General features: G+C 47.0%; 1 protein-coding gene across 2 annotated transcripts in view; it reads right to left on the bottom strand.

The window, feature by feature from the left end:
* The window catches only part of LOC142582210 (amine oxidase [flavin-containing]-like), a 133901-nt gene that overhangs the window by 25780 nt on the left and 93909 nt on the right, over nucleotides 1-14212 (bottom strand). Inside the window, exons 2-3 of one of the 2 annotated variants that reach the window (XM_075691629.1) lie at nucleotides 6239-6333; nucleotides 217-360 (exon numbers count right to left, since the gene is read on the bottom strand). In XM_075691629.1, coding sequence (XP_075547744.1) covers nucleotides 217-360; nucleotides 6239-6333 — 239 coding nt within the window. Of the gene's footprint in view, nucleotides 1-203; nucleotides 361-6238; nucleotides 6334-14212 lie in introns of both variants that reach the window. The other variant, XM_075691630.1, reaches the window with a different exon arrangement.

The following is a 14212-nucleotide window of genomic DNA, read 5'->3' as shown; positions in this document are numbered from 1 at the left end:
CGTTCGCAGCCAGCGTTTCCCGGTAAACATTACAGTTATAAGCTGCAGTTGCCGGGAAGCATGAAAAGCAGTAAGGAGTCTTTGATCGCTATCGCTTTCAGCTCTTAAAGGCGAAGCTTAAGCGTCCTCCAATTTTTTTCTTTACTTTATCCCTCGAAGGTGTTGTGTTCTCCTTGCGCGTACAGGCAATGGATGCGGCGCACCTGGATGACGTACCAGGATTGTGAAAACGGACCGGTGCTCGTAGTAGACGCAGTACAGGTGCTTCTCCAGGCCCAACTCCTTGAGCACGCGTAGCAGGTGCCGTTGAGTGGCGCCGATGTACGCGCCGCCGATGTCCAGGTAACCATAGTGATCGCCCTGCGAGTGCCCGAATAGCGACCAGAGGTCACGCAAGCACGACTCCGTTGCACGCCTGTCGTTCCCACGAGTCGCAGGAGTAGACGTTCATGTCGTAGTCACCCTCGGGCATGTTCTGTCGTGCTGTCTTGAAGTTGAAAAGGGACCTTTGAATGTTCGAGATGCTTTAAAAGCTTGAAAAGTTCGCACGGTGAGTACATACCCTGGTGGGGAAGTTTGGTGCTTTCTTTTCACATTTCAATAATCAGCCGAAATTTGGCGTCAGCGTACGTTTATTAAATAAAAAAATAAATAATGTTATATAATTCACTCATTTATCAGTTTCGTAAATATTGGCAGCATATATGCCACTGGCTTCTGCACAACATTCAACAGAAAGGACAGAAGAGAAAACGTTAAACAATAAACTGCTATGTACATGCGCACGTTTGCCGTCCTGTATATGCGCCCTGGAACTGCCACTTCTGCAAAGGAATGCACCAACTATAGCGAGTGCTTTTTTTTAACAAGGTAAAAGGTTTTTAAATATTGCCTGTGGCAGATAGGACAATTCAAACCCTTGATCTAAATTGCTCGATGAGTCGGGGCCATTAGTTCTAAGATAAATCGAAACGCCTCATTAAATAATGAACGTAATTGCGCTGATTTACTTTTTAATTAATTACTTTACCTCACATATATTTCAACTTACAAACTATAGCCGGTGAGTTCGCAAGGCGTATCCACTTGGAACGAATTCTCAGGACGGCACCAGTTCCGAGGTATTCATTTTCAAAGCCTCCGACGAAATGCGTTGGCGTTCCAGTTAACAAGACACTGTGTTATGCACTGAAGCACTAAAGTGACAGGGACACCAAATGCATTTCGTCGATGAAGTGACGGAACGTAGCCGGCGGGTAGTGGCAGATCAAAGAACGCTTTATTGCTTGGTGTTGCAAGTTTTATAACGAAACAGAAAAGGGTCACATGACTGGACATGATAGCAAGAGTGGGACACGTGTAATCTGTCTTGCTTATGCTATACATCAGCACGCGGGCTTGATAACGTTACATCACGCGTGCTTGACAACACTACATCCCTTCCCCCTAAGCTGGAGTAAGTGAGACGATCTGGGGGCTTCCGTAGGCGAGTCGAACGACGTGGTGGCTGTTGGTCTTCGGCTTGAGAGCCGACATCCCGTGCGTCCGAACCTTCATGAGCTGCAGCCTGCTCGGCGCTACACTGAGCTTCGCCGCCGGTCTGGACTTCGCTCGGCTTGCTGGGTGACGACCCTGTGCCAAGCCGTGGCCGGAGTTGCTCTACGTGGCGCCGCTGTGGTCCCTCCGGTGTTTCCAGTGTAACCATGCGTGCTCCCGTCGTGGACACTACTGTCGCCGGCATCCACTTCCGAGCAGACTGAAAGTGGCGTGACCATACTTGCCTGCCAGGTTGATACCGTGTTGGTTCTTTCGCTGCTCCTAAAACAGGTCATTTCCTGACACCTATTTGTCTGTCAGTGAAGCTGCCAGCCTGGTTCGGGGACGGAAGCCCAACAGTAGTTCTGCGGGCGATTTTTCTCCTTCCAATGGTGTCGTTCTATAACGAAATGAAAACTTGATTAGTCGCTCCTACAATGTACCTGCCTGATTCTTTCGAAGCCCTTCCTTTACTGTCCGTACAGCCCGTTCCGCCAACCCATTTGACTGAGGATGGTATGGGGCTGTTCTGATGTGGTTCGCTTGGCTTTCGTTGAAGAAACTGGACATAGTGGCACTTGAAAACTGTGGTCTGTTATCAGATACTAAGCAGTAGGGCAGGCCAAAACGTGCGAAAATACCTTGAAGTACTTGAATGGTCGTCTCCGCTGTGGCGGTCTTCAAAGGTATGGCCTCAATCCACTTCGTCTCGGCATCCACCAACACAAAAACTTGGCAGCCACTGATAGGGCCCGCGAAGTCCATATGCAATCTGTACCATGGTTTGTTGCTCGCCGGCCACGGAGACGGAACTTCAGCAGCCGGCATGGGCCAACATTGTATACACTGAGCGCAGCTTTTAACCAACACTTCGATGTCCCTATCTAGTCCAGGATACCAAAATAACGCTCGCGGTGTGCGCTTCATGGCACTGATACCGGGGTGACTTTCGTGCAGTTCCTTTAGCATGCATCCTGACGCCGCCTCTGGCAGCACTACTCGATGGCCCCAGTAAAGAAGATCCTGGCAGGCCGTGAGCTCGTTACGGCGAGAAAAGTACGGCATCAGGTGTTGCCGTGCTACCGATAACTGCCGCGGCCAGCCATGTGTGATCCACCCCCTGATCTGACGAAGCGTATCGTCCGATCGGCTCAGGTCCGCTAATTGCTCAGCGGAAAGGGTCATGGAATTTAGGCTCCGCGTATAAGGTACGTATTCCATGGGTTCTTGCTCTCCTCGGTCACCTAAGCACGGCAGTGGTAGGCGACTGAGAGCGTCTGCGTGAGCATTTGGATGTCCTTGGCGATACTCGAGGTCATAATGATAAGCCGACAGTAGCAATGCCCACCGTTGACTTTTCGCTGCTGCCATGTGCGGAATCGGCCTCTCCGGGTGAAACAGTCCTGTCAGTGGTTTGTGATCCGTCACCAGAGTAAAATGCTTCGCCAATCAGTAATCTCTAAATTTAGTAACGCCGAACACCAAGGCCAACGCTTCTTTCTCCAATTGCGAGCGATTCCGCTCAGCAGGTGTCAGTGCCCTCGAACGGAACGATGTGGGATAGTCTGTGTTCCCAATTCGGTGTGACAGCACTGCGCCAACTCCAACTGGCGAGGCATCGCATTCAAGCTGCAACAGCTTTTCGGGGTCGTAGTGCAGGAGTAGTTCCGCTGCCACCATAGCGCGCTTGGCTGCATGGAAGTCTTTCTCGTGTTCGGCTTTCCATTGCCATCGAACTCCTTTAGCCAGCAGCCTATAGAGTGGGGCTAACGTGGTTGCAAGGTTAGGCAAAAACTTGGCGTAATAAGTGAGCAATCCCAAAAAGGATTTTAGCTGGCTCACCGTCTCCGGTCTTGGTGCGTCGGTGATGGCTTCCATATTCTCAGAAGGGTGTAGGCCAGTTGCGTCGATCTTGTGGCCCAAGAACGAAACTTGCTTCTCGCGGAACCTGCATTTGTCACGGTTCAACTTGAGTCCATTGTCGCGCAGCCGCTCGAGGACTTGCCGGAGAGTTGAGTTGTTCTGCTTTTCGGCTATAATGATGTCAACCAAGTACACCTTGACGCGAGGGAGGCCTTGCAGAACGGATTCGAGGCGGCGCTGGAACAAAGCCGGAGCCGATGCAATTCCGAACGCGAGGCGGTTGTATGCAAACAACCCTTTGTGTGTGTTCAACACGGCCATTTCTCGTGCCTCGTCGTCCAGTGGAAGTTGATTATATGCATGCCGCAAAATCAAAGTGATGAACAACTCCCCCCCCCCCATACAGAGATGCGAAGATGTCCTCAATTTTAGGCAATGGGTACTGTTTCAGATGTGTCGCCTGATTAACGGTTAGTTTGAAGTCGCCACACCGTCTAATATCACCGTTTCGCTTCACTACGGGCACGACGGGCGTAGCCCACTCGGAAACTCTCACTGGTGAAAGCACTCCCTCCTGTACTTGGCGGTCAATTTCTGCAGACACCTTTTCCCGAAGCGCGTACGGCACTGGTCGAGCCTTGAGAAAGCGTGGTACAGTGGCCTCCTTTTTGTGTAGTTTCACGGGCGGCCCCTTACAACACCCCAACTTCTCGAAAATTTCTGGAAATTTAGCCAAAAGTTTCGCTGTCGCTGCGTCGCAGTGAACCAAATTTACGCTCTGCGGCGCGCATACTTCTAGTAGCGCCATGCCAGCATTCCGGAAGGCTTTGATGGTGTTCCGGCCGCAAAACAGAGGCCCGTCGCAATCTACTACCACCAGCGAGCTGTCTACTTGCGTATTATCGCATTCGATTTTCATGGCCACTCGGCCAAGGACCGGCAGAGGCCCCAGGAAGCATGTCAGCCGCAGTGAAGTCTTCTCCAGTGTCGGCCACCATTCGCGATTGTTTTCGAATACCGTCCTTGGAATTACGCTGATAGCGGATCCTGTATCCACCAAAATGCGCAGTTTCCGGCCTTCCCAGATGAAATCCCTTTCGGATGGCCGTGCGGACTCGTTACTACTGTAGCTGTGAGGCACCAAAGCGTAGAGCATTTCTTTTCCCATTTCGTCACTGCCGTCTAGCTCTTTCACAGCGTACGTTCCTGAGGGGTTAGCGCAACCACTAGAGCACATCCTTGCCAGGTGTCCCTTCCTGCCGCACTTGTAGCACGTCGCTTTCTTGTGTCTGCACACTTCCGAAACATGGTTCGAGCCACATCTCCGGCATTGAGTAGCCTCGGTCATGAATCCAAGCCCACGTCCGGACTTCTGCGGATTTATCCTGTGCTTTTGTATGAAGTTCGCAGCACCATTGTCGTTGAAGCTCCTCTCTTGCATTGCCCGGACATTTGTTTCTGCGGTTTCCGCTGCTAGAGCAAAAGCTTCTGCCTCCGCCAAAGTCAACTTCTTCTGAGACATGTGTCGTCGAGCTTGTTCGTCACGGATTCCGCAGACATTCCGATTCCGCAACTTGCGATCCAAAAACTTACCGAAACTGCAATCTTTTGCAAGACGTCTCAGGCTGGTTATGTAGTCCCGTACCTTTTCGCCTTCCGATTGGTTCCGCATGAAAAAAGCATAGCTCGCTGCTATCTCATTGACTTGGGGATCGAAGTGGTTGACCCGGTGCTGCACGACGGCCTCATAGCTCAGGTGGTTCACCGATTCTGACTGGCACTGGCCTTGATGTACGCGAACCACGTTGTCACTTAGTTCTGACACAAGAAGCGCACGCTGTTTCCCTGGATCTGTGATGCTGCGGCCCTCAAAAAAGGCCTCCAAACGGACCCGGTAAGGGTTCCAGCTACTGGTCGTGTCGTCGAACTCAGGTGGCCTGGCTGTCATCGTGCAGCCGGTCCTGACCCACCCTCGTCGCCACTGAAGTGACGGAAGGTAGCCGGCGGGTAGTGGCAGATCAAAGAACGCTTTATTGCTTGGGGTTGCAAGTTTTATAACGAAACAGAAAAGGGTCACATGACTGGACATGATAGCAAGAGTGGGACACGTGTAATCTGTCTTGCTTATGCTATACATAAGCACGCAGGCTTGATAACGGTACATCACGCGTGCTTGATAACACTACAGTCGCACACAATGAAAATTAATATCTCGAAACTGGCGAAGTCCAACGAACTCGTTCCAAGCAGATACGCCTTGCGAACATATTTAAATCTACAAATTATAGCCGGTGAGCCTATAGCTCGTAGATTTGAATATGTGCCGAAAAAAATAAATAAAACGTTAGAGTAATTATGTTAATGCTTTATTAGGCATTTTGATTTCTCGTGGACATAACGGCCGCCTCATGTAGTAATTTAGATGAAGGGTTTTTAATTTGGACCTTCTCAAAAGTACACCTGGTATGTAGCGTGGAAACGAGTTATCTTGAATCCCATAGCGGTCGGTTTATACCCGCATGTGTCAGCGTATGCATCTAGAGCACCTTGTAGTTCATCGCTGGAAGATGGACAGCCAATAAAGTTGGCACAAGAGGCCCATACGCGAGAGCCACATACATCGTGCGCGTAATCATTGCATCGTGTGTGCTCCGAAGCAAAGCGGTGACCACCGGCCCCGATTTTGCCTATAGCTACGACATCAGTGCGGTTCGGTCTTTCCATTCACTCGTTGCATCTGCCACTTCTGCGCTCAACTGTCATGTTTACTCGAGTGAACTGTAAAATTCGCTCCAGACGATGAGTTTCGATGTACGAGCATTATACACGACAGCCTCACCTGCACCGTGTACGTCCGTCCGCCGACGCGGTCCCTGGCCTCGAGCACGACGACTTCCGCGCCCTCCTTGCGCAGCTGCCGAGCCGCTGCAAGGCCTGAGAAGAAAGAGGGAGAGGAGGTCTTTCGCGGTCGCCTCTTGCGAAAGCTGGCGTTATCTGCTTCGGCCACCCGTGCGTTCAAATGAAGGAGCCTGGTGCAATTTGCCCATTCAAACACATGTAAAACGTGACATTACGGGACAACAACTGGGGGGGGGGGGGGATTTGAATGAAATGTGTTGTTTACGAGAGAAAACATTGAATTCTACTCACTAGGATGGCAGCGCAAAAGGTACGGCGATGTAGAGAAAACAAGTACACAGGCAGATAGCTGAATGGTTGACAGTTCATTGCAGACTGTAAGAAATAAATGCAACAAGCCCGCCTGTGTGCGCACACTCCTACTGCTGGCTTAAGGCAAACCTTAAGCCAAACCAAGCCAAGATGACTGACTCGCACTCAAGCAAACTGACAGAACGAAATGATATGCAAAATTCATGGTTTCTCTTTATATGGAAAGCATCTATAAGTTCAAGTGCTGTTTGATTCGTGTGCTTGGTTATGACAAGTTTTTTTTTTTTTTTAAGATATGACTTACAGCCACATGAACGTGACGGCGTGCCTTTCCTTAAGGCAGGCTTCTCCCGTGTACTTCTTTTCTGCGTTGCCGTCCCACTTGCGATGCCGTCGTAATGAACCCGAACCAACTCGCCCAATTTTACACCCTTCTACACTAGCGACTCTAGGAAGCAGAATGATGATTTAGGAGCTCGAATTGTTCACAAATATTGTCGAAAATCACCAAATGAAAAAAAAATTACTAGCCCGATGTTTACAAATCCGTAACTCAGCACGAGAATACATATGTCGCAGTACAGTAAACTGCATGGGTTAGATTATCTAAAGCGGATAAATGTGATATATGAACTTGCCGCTTACGTGACAGTGTCACAATGTTTACAAGGGTTTTACAAAATTCCCACTCAAAACTGAGATTTATTGCAGAGCGGTATATAATGTATATTAACTAATAAAATGATTTTGCAGTCTTACATGCCTGAACTACGATCTGATAAGGAAGCAGGTGGCAGTGGGGGACTCCGGATTGACGCTGACCACCTGGGGTTTTCCAGCGTGCTCGTAAATCCAAGAACAAGAACGTGTTTTGCATTTCGCCCTCATCGATATCCGAGATCGATCTCACGACCTCGCACTCAGCAGCGCCATCGCCACTGGATGAACGCGGCGGGTGCACGAATTTCGTTTGCCTTGGATGCGCTGTCTACAGAACTGTGGTATGACTTTCCTCTTTTTGGTTGTTTAATTTCTGACTTACAGAGTTGGAAACCTGACTCATGAGCACTTTGAAGCTTTGCGATTTTCAAGAAATTTTGTAATGTAATCACTCTATGAATTAAAAATCCGCCTGCTACAGTTAGATTTTAACTTTCTCCTTTAAGCGCAGCAAATGTCATCAAAGTCGTTGCAGTGGTTGCCGAGAAAAACAGTTTCTCCGTTCCGATGCACCTAGACAGGCGCCCCCAAGCTAAATGCGAGGAGTGCGAGAAGGTGGAAATCTGGGCTCGTTGGTTCATGATTTCGGGTTGTACAGCGCAGACGGAACGACCACAAGAAGCAGGACAAGACGACACACAAACTACCACCGAAGGTAAATTTTTTCAGAGCACAATTTCATACGCTCTTACAAAGTCATCGCACGTGCGCAAATAATTACCTCCTAAGAAAAACAAGTCCCTTATCGGAGTGGTTAACAGATGGGATGCTTATGCACTCTGGACCTAATCTCAATATATCTTCAGCCTCAGTGATTTCTCCTGCGAGCTTTTCATGCTTCACTTCTTCACTTCACTTAATTTTATTACCTTAAAGACCCCCGTTTAGGGGGTATTACATAAGGGATGGGCTAACAAATGAAGGTTACAAATAAGCCTTTATGCGGAACAGTCTGCTGTAACAATTTCTGTAAAACTGGATGGGCACGTGATTGCTGCAATCTCTTGGGGAAGGCCATTCCAGTCCACTGCTGCACGAAGAGAAAAATGAGCCAGCGATGGTGGTAGTGCGAACACGTGAGTGTGCAGTTTGATACGGATGGCTAGTGCGGTGGGAGATGCGCGTCGGTGGGATGGTGTAGGGCGTGCGATCAAAGAAGCTGTGAAAAAATTTGTGAAGCAGACAGAGGCTGGCGATGCGGCGACGCACAGAAAGATTTGGAAGACCAGTTTCGCATTTGAGGGATGATATGCTTATGTCATATGAGTATGAAGAATGAATGAACCTATTTGCACGATTTTGTTCAGATTCTAATTCGTTGATTAAGTATACCTGTTTCGGACTCCAGATGGGCGCCGCATATTATAGTTTAGATCTCATTAGATATTTATGCACGATAATTAAGCTTTATGTCCTGTGGGGCGTGACGCAACTGACGCTTTAAAAAAACCGAGAGATCCGTTCGCTGATGATATGACATTGGTGACATGTGCGCGCCAGGAAAGATCGCAGGACAAGGTTATAGGATTGGACTTGTTCAACAGCGGTGTTAGAGATTACGTAAGAAAAAAGCAAAGGATTGTGCTGGCGTTGAAATGAAACGAGTTTGCATTTAGTAGGATTAAGTGTCATTAGCCAAAGATCGCACCACTCCTGTACACGGTTAAGGTCATTTTGGAGCTCATTTTGATCAGAAAGGTTAGAAATTGTGCGATACATGACGCAGTCGTCGGCAGAGATACGGATATGAGAAGATACATGGTTAGGGTAGGTCGTTAAATATGTTAGGAACAGAAGGGGTGCGAGGACAAACCCTTGAGCGACGCGCGATGTTAGTGGGAGGGAGCTAGAACGTTTATTTTTAGTAGAGACGAACTGAGAACGGTTAGTAAGAAATTCTGAAATCCATCTGAGAATGTGAGGGTGCAGGTTCAACTGGGCAAGTTTTAGTAACAGGCGTTTGTGTGGCACTTTGTCGAATGCTTTAGCGAACTCCAGAAATATGGCATCACTCTGAAGGTTACGATCAAGATGGAAATGTAAGTCATGAATAAATGTTGCCAGTTGAGTTTCACAGGATAAATATTTACGAAAGCCATGCTGGGAACAATAAAGAAATTTTTCGTGTCCAGGAAGTGCATTACATGAGAGTATATGACATGTTCCATGATTTTGCATGGGACGCTCGTTAGTGAAATGGGACGGTAGTTCAAAGGGGATTGTTTGTTACCTGATTTGTGGATCGGAAGGAACTTTTCCACTTTTCAGTCGTCTGGTGAAATTCCTGTTTCAAGCAGCAGTGAGAACAGTATTGAAAGATGCTATGCAATAATTTGTTTAGTATATTTTAACGGTTTGGAGTTAATCTCAACTACAGCTGATGATGAAAGTTTCATTTTGTCGATGAGGGACGAAATGCCAGCAAAAGAGATTGTCACTGGGGCCATCATTGGTAATGTTGTAGCAGGTGGAGTAGGAAATCGTAAATCAGCTTCTTTAGTAAAAACGGATGAGAAGGCTATGTTAAACACTTCAGCACAATGAGCGTCGCTCACCTCCTCGCCATTATCGTTCGTAAGTTTAATGTCGTGTGGGGCTTGCGGGTTTATGACGTCCCAGAATTTTCTAGGGTTACTTGTTAGAATTTTAGGTAAGTCACTGTGATAAAACGTTTCTTTAGCGTTTCGGATTGCAGTATAAAACGCGTCTTCTGCAGCATAGTACCTATCCCATGCGCACATATTTCCATTAAGTTTCGGAATACGTAAGATACGTTTCTTCTTGTTTTCTTGTGTTTTTAAGCTTCTTGAAAACTATGGTTTGCTTTCATTGGCAAGGAAGTTTACCTTGGGGATGAATTTATTAGTTAGCTAAATTATTTTGTGCTTAATAATTAGTCAGCTGTTATTAAGACTTCGAGAATCGAGACTGGATTTAAACGCAGGCAGGAATTGTTCTAGTTACTTACTAATTGCGTCGTAATCGGCCTTATCGTTAAAAAAGTTCTTTTGCTGAAGATGTGGGGGGTTTGGGGGGCGAAAGTAAATGTAGTATGAATTACTTTGTGATCCCTGATTTCACGTAAGTATGCAATAGATTTCAAGCGCTTTGTAAGCATTAGGTATAAAATGTTCGAAGAATAATTAGTGACGCGTGTTGGTTTGGTTACCAGTCGACTAAAGTTGAAGTTCAGGCAAACATCGGCAAATTCCCTTGCTTCAGTATTTCCTGTGATTGGTGATGTTTGATTCAGCCAGTCAATGTTAGGGAAGTTAAAATCACCATAGAGGAGAATATGTGTGGTGGGGTGTTTATTAGTAAGCTGAGATAATGTTTCATTAAGTTCACGGGCGAAATCTGGATCTGTACGATGGGGCCTGTAGCATACGCCAAGTATTACTGTATCGGGTGGGGCACGGTACATTAGCCATAGTGATTCAATTTGTGAAGCAATGTTGATGAGAGAGCATGATAGCTCTTTGTTAGCAGGGATGAGTACGCCCCGCCACGTGCGTTTGTGCGGCCACGACGAAAAATATTAAAGTTCGGCAAGTCAGCCAGGGCCTCTGTATCTGAAATGTCGTCCGTAAGCGACGCTTCAGTCAATATTAGTATAACCTAGTAGTTCTGCGGAAACCCGCAAGGCGGAGAGAAGTAATGAATTAAGAGAAAATCAGACATCCACCCGTTCGTAGCAATTGCTACAAAGGAAAGCCAAACGGGTTCCTCGAAAGAAAAGCCTCATAGGTGAAGAAAAATTCGTCCTGGTCCGGGACTCGAACCCGGGACCACCGCCTTTCCGGGGTAGCCGCTCTACCAACTGAGCTAGCCACCTGAGCTGAGCTGAACATCTGAGCTGCTAGCCGCCTGGTTAGCTCACATGGTAGAGCGGCTGCCCCGGAAAGGCGGTGGTCCCGGGTTCGAGTCCCGGACCAGGACGAATTTTTCTTCAACTATGAGGCTTTTCTTTCGAGGAACCTGTTTGGGTTTCCTTTGTAGCAATTGCTACGAACGGGTGGATGTCTGATTTTCTCTTTATTCATTACTTCTCTCCACCTTGCGGGTTTCCGCAAAACTACTAGGTCTTGCCTTTGTTTCGTGTTGTCGACAAATTCGACTTCGCCCTGCCATCTGCTAGCCGCCTGGTTAGCTCAGGTGGTAGAGCGGCTGCCCCGGAAAGGCGGTGTCCCGAGTTCGAGTCCCGGACCAGGACGAATTTTTCTTCAACTATGAGGCTTTTCTTTCGAGGAGCCCGTTTGGGTTTCCTTTGTAGCAATTGCTACGAACGGGTGGATGTCTGCTTTCCTCTTTATTCAACATTAGTATATTACTGCCAGATGACTGCAATAGATTAGACAGAAGCATGCGCTTAGGAAGAAAACTACGTATGTTAGTGTAAATACCAGAAAACGGAAGGTTTGATCTAGCGCTTTTACGAGGCTGATACCTAACTGGCAATTACCGCTGCGCCGTCAAAGGTGTATCGCTGAGATCCAATGTGCAAAGCCTTGAAATGCAAAGAAAATGGCACATATTTGCTCCTAGCAAAGGTAACGAACTGCTTTCGCGCAGCTCGAACGGGACGAGTGAAATCTTCGCCAATGCTGAGCTTACCTTTTAGTTTCGGGCCGTTTGAAAGAAAAATGCCTGTTGCTTAGCTGTGGTTAGCCCTAGTTGAATTGCGAAAGCAAAAGCTGCATGGCTACACTTGTGGTGTTAGCCTGTGGTTAAGCGTTTGGTTTAGTTATATTGTATAGACACGACAAGACACACTGTTCAGGTAACGACTAGGCTTTTACGACACTTCTCGAGTCATGCGGCACGTTCTTCTGGTGTCTCTTGAGCCCGTTGTCTCTTCCTCGCTTCGTTCTGTCGTTGTTGCATCTCTTTCGCGCTCTCCATAACGACTAAATACACTGAGGCGAAGCGCATATATATATAAACCCCCCGCGAGGCGGCACCTCCTCTCCCTCTACCCCAGCGGAACACATCTGGTGGAGCGAGTAAAGCTATTTAAGTAAAACCCCTTGATAATTTGAAAGTAGCGACACTCTCCTCCTCACGCGCTTTCCTCCTCGATTATCCTCGCCCGTCGGCTGCGCACGGCGCGCTTTTCCTTCTGGGCTCCCGCGGACGGCCGCAGGATTCTATGGAGGCGTGTTATTTTAGGCCAGTTGCGCGCCCCAGTGGGGTTGAGAATTTTGAGAAATGCTAATAACAGCATCGATAATGCTGGAGGCAACGTTTATGAGGAGGTTGGTTTTTTCTTAAAGCCGTATGAACGGGGTATACCGATGTAAAGGGAGGTTTGAGGAGAGTTCTATACTCCAGACAATTTTTCTGCCACATGATCAGATGCTTTACTTGGTGCGTCTGATCTAGTGTTGCTTGTGACACATCCCTTTATGCGTGGCTTATTAAGCGAAAGCCTTAGACATCTGCTTCAAGGTGCCGTTTTGAGCTACAGAATATATCACGTGACCGAAGGAAGGCGGGAAGCGAACCAAAGCATGTGCAGCCACGTATAAGAGATGATTAATGATTAGCAAAGTAATGATTGATTAGTGATTGAATTAAGATGAATTCGGGAGTATTAAGGAAGATTAAGGTGGATTAAAGTCGATGAAGGTTCATTAGGGTGAATGAAGGTAGATTAAGGTGCATAAAGGAGGACTAGGTTGGATTAAGGTCGATGAAGGTGGATGAAGCTGCGTTGAGGTGCATTAAGGACGATAATAGTGGATTAGGGTGCATTAAAGTGCATGAGGAAGGATAAGGGTAGATTCAGAAGGATTAAGATGCGTTAAGGAGGATTATGGTCGGCTAGGGTGAATTAAAGTGAATGAAGGAGGATTAGGGTGGATTAGCGTGGACCAAGGTAGATGAATGTGGATTCGGCTGGATTAAGGTGAATTAAGTACGTTTATAGTGAATTAGGGTGGTATAAAGTGAATGAGGAAGCATTAGAGTTGATTAAGGAGGATTAAAGTGCATTAAGGAGGGTTATAGTAGATTAAGGTCGATTAAGGTGGATTAGCGTGCATTCAGGAGGACTTTCGTGGATTATGGTGGATTAAAGTGAATGAAGGAGGATTAACGTCGATGAATGTGGATTCGGTGGATTAATGTGCATTATGAGGATTATGTTAGACTAACCGGTCTTAACACTCAATGAACGCTAATTCATCTTAGTCCACCCTAATCCACCTTAATGCTCCTTCATCCACCTTAATACAACCTAATCAACCTGTATCGTTCCTAATGCACCTTAGCCTAACATATACGCTCTTAATCCTCCTTTAGCAACCCTAATCCGTCATAATCCGCCTTAATCATCCTTCATAAACCTTAATCCTTATTCATGCACCTTAATCCAACTTAATCCTGCTTAATACCCCCAATCTACCTTAATACACCCTAATCCACCTTAAGCAACCCTAATCTATCCTAATCGGTCTTAATCCTCCTCTATCAACCCTAATTCACATTAATACACATTAATCGACCTTAATCATTCCTTATCCACCTTAATCCACCCTAATCGGTCTTAATACCCTTTCATCAACCCTTCACCTTAATCCACCATAATCCTCCTCCACCCACCTTAATCTTTATTCATGCATCTTAATACTTCTTAATGCACTCTAACCTACCTTAATCTTCTTTGATGCGCTCTAATCAACCTTAATCCGCCCTAATCCACCTTATGTGAATCACTAATGATTCATTAATTAACTTGGACAATCATTCTGTTATACAAGAGTGGATATGCTTTGGGTCACCTCTGGCCTTCCTTGGGTCACGTGATACTTCCAATTTACAACGCGAACTTGAAACATAGAGATCTAAAGGCTTTCGCCTTAAAACTTATAAAAAGAAACTCAATGTTGACTAGCGAACGCGCATCATGCTGCACTTCCGA

Source organism: Dermacentor variabilis, chromosome 5 (assembly GCF_050947875.1).
Source record: "Dermacentor variabilis isolate Ectoservices chromosome 5, ASM5094787v1, whole genome shotgun sequence".
Taxonomy (NCBI): Eukaryota; Metazoa; Arthropoda; class Arachnida; order Ixodida; family Ixodidae; genus Dermacentor; species Dermacentor variabilis.
This window is presented reverse-complemented; position numbering and strand designations above follow the sequence as displayed.